Source organism: Onychostruthus taczanowskii, unplaced genomic scaffold (assembly GCF_017590055.1).
Source record: "Onychostruthus taczanowskii isolate IOZ18803 unplaced genomic scaffold, ASM1759005v1 scaffold1038, whole genome shotgun sequence".
NCBI lineage: Eukaryota > Metazoa > Chordata > Aves > Passeriformes > Passeridae > Onychostruthus > Onychostruthus taczanowskii.
Window position 1 is genome coordinate 1 of NW_024496946.1, and position 5,198 is coordinate 5,198.

General features: G+C 41.6%; 1 protein-coding gene across 1 annotated transcript; it reads right to left on the minus strand.

Moving 5' to 3' along the window:
- Positions 1–1,069: 1,069 nt before the first annotated feature.
- LOC121340780 (very long-chain specific acyl-CoA dehydrogenase, mitochondrial-like) lies at positions 1,070–5,114 on the minus strand (the record flags this gene model as incomplete). The annotated part of the gene is made up of 4 exons (XM_041413751.1): positions 5,055–5,114; positions 3,885–3,989; positions 2,044–2,130; positions 1,070–1,185 (listed from the first exon to the last, which is right to left on the minus strand). Coding segments are annotated over exons 1-4 (344 nt in total), but the record flags the coding sequence as incomplete, so codon positions are not given.
- Between the last annotated feature and the right edge of the window lie 84 nt (positions 5,115–5,198).

Here is a 5,198-nt window from a genome sequence, read left to right on the forward strand (position 1 = left end):
AAAAGCCAAAATGGCCCAAAAATTATCAAAAAAAAAAAAAATCCCAAAATTATCCAAAAATGATCCCAAAAAATCCCAAAATGATCCCAAAAGATCCCAAAATGGCCCAAAAATTATCCCAAAAAAATCCCAAAATTATCCAAAAAATCCCAAAATGATCCAAAAATGATCCCAAAAAAAAAATCCCAAGATGATCCCAAAAAATTCCAAAATTATCCAAAAAATCCCAAAATGATCCAAAAATGATCCCAAAAAAAAAATCCCAAGATGATCCCAAAAAATTCCAAAATTATCCAAAAAATCCCAAAATGATCCAAAAAAAACCCCCAAAAATCCCAAAATGATCCAAAAAAATCCCAAGAAATCCCAAAATGATCCCAAAATGATCCAAAAAATCCCACAATGATCCCAAAAAATCCCAAAAGGATTAAAAAAATGATCAGGAAAAAAAACCCCAAAATTCTGGGAATTTTTCCCCAAATTCCAACAATTCTCAACCCCCAAATTCCAGGACCCTCCCAAAAATCCCAAAAAACCCCAAAATTTGGGAGTTTGACCCCAAAAATGAGGAAAAAAAATCCCAAAAATCAGGAAAAAAAAGCGCAAAAAAATTGTGAAAAAACAAAAAAAATATCAGGAAAAAACCCCCAAATTTTGGGAATTTTCCCTAAAATTTCAACAATTCCCAATTCTGGAATCCCAGGACCCCCAAAATGCCAAAAAGCCCCAAAATTCGGGGGTTTGGCCCCAAAAATGGGGGAAAAAATCCCAAAAATCAGAAAAAAACCCCCCCAAAAATTGTGAAAAAATCAAAAAAAATCAGGAAAAACCCCCCAAATTTTGGGAATTTTCCCTAAAATTTCAACAATTCCCAATTCTGGAATCCCAGGACCCCCAAAATGCCAAAAAGCCCCAAAATTTGGGGGTCTGGCCCCAAAAATGGGGGGAAAAATCCCAAAAATCAGAAAAAAACCCCCCCAAAAATTGTGAAAAAATCAAAAAAAATCAGGAAAAACCCCCATAATTTTGGGAATTTTTCCCAAAATTCCCAATTCTGGAATTCCAGGACCCCCCAAATTCCCAAAATGTTCCAAAATTCGGGGCTTTGGCCCCAAATCTCACCTGCATGAAGCCCATCCCCCCCATGACCTGGATGCACTCGTCAGCCACGGCCCAGGCGGCCTCCTGGAAATTTGGGAAAAACCCCAAAAATTTGGGGAAAAAAGGAAAAATTCGGGTTAAAAACCAGCCTGGAAAAAGCCAAAATTCCCCCAAAATCCACCCAGAATTCCCAGGGACAAAAATTCCTAAAATTCCCCCCGGAATTTGGGGTTTTTCTCAGCAAAAAATTTGGGATTTCACCCAAAATTTGTTGAAAAATCCTTCAGAATTCCCATTAAAAAATCCCAAATTTCACTCAGAGCCCTCCAGGAGCCCCCAAAATTTGGGAGAATCCCAAAATTCCTCCTAAATCCATAAAAATCTCCCCCAAAATTTGGGGTTCCCTGCCCAAAATCCCCCCAAATTTGGGAATTCTCGAAATTTCTCCCAAATTCCCCCCAAAAAAATCCCCAAAATGGGGGGAAATCCCCAAATTCCTCCCAAAATCCATAAAATTCCCCCCCAAATTTTGGGAGTTTTTGGAATTTCTCCCAAAAATCTCCCAAAATCCATAAAAATCCCTCCCAAACTCCAGAAAAATTCCCCAAAATTGGGGAAAATCCCAAATTTCCCCCATAATCCCTCCCCAAATTCATCCAAATCCTCCCAAATTTTGAGAATTTTTTCAATTCCTCCCAAAATTCCCCCGAAAATCTCTACCAAAGCCCCCCCCAAATTTGGGAATTCCCAAAATTCCTCCCAAAAATTCCAGAAAAATCCCCCCAAAAATTGCAGAAAACGCCAGAATTCCCCCCCAAACCCCCCAAAAAAAAACCCCCAAAATTGTGGAAAATCCCGAAATCCTTCCCAAACTCCCCCCAAATCCCAGAAAAATCCCAAAAAATCCCCCAAAAATCCCCAAAAAATCCCGAATTTCCTCACGGAGCCGAAGATTTTGCTGATGGCCGCCTCGATCTGGAAGTCGGGGTCGCCTCTGTCCATGTTGGCGCTGATCATGAAGGCCATGGACTGGATTTGGGGGCAAAAAACGGGAATTTGGGACGTTCCCAAAAAATTTTGGGATGTTCCCAAAAAATTTGTGAAGTTCATGAAAAAATTCTGGGGGTTTCCATCAAAAAATCCCAAAAATTCACCCAAAATCGACCCAAATTCCGCCCAAATCCAGCCCAGAATTGTTTCCATCTCCAAATCCTGCTGGATTTTGGGGAAAAAAACGGGAATTTGGGACATTCCCCAAAAAATTGTGGGATGTTCCCAAAAAATTTGGGACGCTCATGAAAAAATTCTGAGGTTTTCCATCGAAAAATTCCAAAAATTCACGTAAAATCGACCCAAATTCCGCCCAAATCCAGCCCTGAATTGTTTCCATCTCCAAATCCTGCTGGATTTTGGGGAAAAAAACGGGAATTTGGGACATTCCCCAAAAAATTGTGGGATGTTCCCAAAAAATTTGGGACGCTCATGAAAAAATTCTGAGGTTTTCCATCGAAAAATTCCAAAATTTCGACCAAAATCGACCCAAATTCCGCCCAAAATCCAGCCCTGAATTGTTTCCATTCCCAGATCCTGCTGGGTTTGGGGGAAAAAACGGGAATTTGGGACATCCCCAAAAAAATTTGGGATGTTCCCAAAAAATTTGGGAAGTTCCTGTTTAAAATTCTGGGGTTTTCCATGAAAAATTGACAAAATTTCGACCAAAATCGACCCAAATTCCACCCAAATCCAGCCCAGAATTGTTTCCATTCCCAGATCCTGCTGGATTTTGGGGGAAAAAAAACGGGAATTTGGGACATTCCCAAAAAATTTTGGGAATTTCCCCAAATTCCCTCCTAAATTCCCAGCAAATCCCACCCAAAATTCCTAAATTTTCTTCCAATTCCCCTTAAAATCCTCCCCAAAATCCTCCCCAAAATCCTCCAATTTTTCAGGATCCTTCCAAAAACCTCCCCAAATTCCCTAAAATCATCCCAAAATTCCCAAAGTTTTGGGATTTTCCCCCAAAATTCCTAAAATTTCCCCCAATTCCCCCATAAAACCTCCCCAAAATCTTCCAAAATTCCCCAAATCCCTCTCAAAACCCCCCAGAAACCTCCCCAAATTCCCCCAAAATTCCCAAAATCTTCCCAATTCTCCAAAAATAATCCAATCATTCCCAAAATTCGGGGAATTTCCCCAAATTCCCTCCAAAATCCCCCCAAAAACCTCCCCAAATTCCCCAAAATCTTCCCAAATCTCCCCAAATTTTTCCAGATCATTCCCAAATTCCCCCAAAATTTGGGAATTTCCCCAACCTCCCCAAAATTCAGGAAATTCCCCCCCAAAACCTCCCCAAATCCCCCCAAATTTTTCAGGATCCTTCCCAAAATCCCCAAAATCTCCAGAATTTCTCCCAATCACCCCCCAAAAAATCCCCAAATTTTGGGAATTTTCCCCCAAAATCTCCCCAAATTTTTCAGGATCCTTCCCAAATTCCCCCAAAATTTGGGAATTTCCCCAAATTCCTCCAAATTTTTCAGGATTTTTCCCAAAAAATTCCCCAAATTTTGGGAATTTCCCCCCAAAACCTCCCCAAATTCCCCCAAAATCTCCCCAAATTCCCCCAAATTTTTCAGGATCCTTCCCAAATTTCCCCAAATTCCTCCAAATTTTTCCCAAAAAATTCCCCAAATTTGGGGAATTTCCCCCCAAAACCTCCCCAAATCCCCCAAATTTTTCCGGCTCCTTCCCAAACTCCCCAAAATTCCCCAAATTCCCGAAATTACCTCGGTGACGTAATGCAGCAGCGCCATCCTGCCCAGCTTCTCCTGGATGGCCCCAAATTCGTGGATTTTGGCCCCAAATTGGGTCCGGGTGGAGGCGTGGGAAACCTGGAATAATCCAAAATTTGGGAAAATCCCAAAATTTGGGAAAATCCAAAAAAATTGGGAAAATCCCCCCCCCCCCAAAAAAAAATGGGAGAGAAAAGAAAGGGAGGGACTTGGGGGGAGTTTTAGGGGGTTTTTTGGGAATTTTCAAGGAATTTTGGGGGATTTTGAGGGGGATTTTTGGGAATTTTTTATTTTTGGGAATTTTCAAGGAATTTTTAGGGGATTTTGAGGGGGAATTTGGGGCATTTTAAGAGAATTTTGGGGGGAATTTTAGAGAATTTTTTGCCCGTTTCCTCCATTTTTTTCCCCCTTTTTTTGGGTTTTTTTCCAGATTTTGGGATCCCAGAATTCCCAAAATTCCCAAAACTTGGGAACCTCAAATCCCAGCAGGATCTGGACTCACTTTAGCTCTGATTTGCTGAGAATTTTGGGGTTTTTTGCCGATTTCCTCATTTTTTTACCAATTTTTTTCCATTTTTTCCCCATTTTTGGGGGTTTTTTTCCCCATTTTTCGTGTTTTTCCCCAAATTTCGGCATCCCAAAATTCCCAAACTCCCCAAAATTTGGGAATCTCAAATCCCAGCAGGATCTGGACTCATTTCAGCCCAAATTTTCAGGGGAATTCCACGGTTTTTTGCAGATTTCCTCATTTTTTACCCATTTTTTCCCATTTTTTGTTTTTTTTCCCCCAAATTTTGGGATCCCAAAACTCCCAAACTTCCCCAAAATTTGGGAATCTCAAATCCCAGCAGGATCTGGACTCATTTTAGCTCTGATTTGCTGAGAATTTCGGGGGTTTTCTGCGGATTTCCTCATTTTTTACTGATTTTTCCCATTTTTGGGGGTTTTTCCCCCAAATTTGTCACCCCAAATTTCCCAAACTTCCCCAAAATTTGGGAATCTCAAATCCCAGTATGATGTGGGGTGATTTTAGCTCTGATTTCCTGAGAAATTTGGGGTTTTTTTGCCGATTTCCTCCTTTTTTACCCATTTTTCCCATTTTTTGGGGTTTTTTGCCCCAAATTTGTCACCCCAAATTCCCAACCTCCCCAATCCGGCTCTCACCGCCGCCTGCAGCAGCCCCCGCACAGTGCCGGCCATGGCGGCAATTTTGGGGTTTTTTCCCCCAAATTCCCACCCCCCAATCCGGCTCTCACCGCAGCCCGCAGCAGCCCCCGCACAGTGCCGGCCATGGCGGCAATTTTGGGG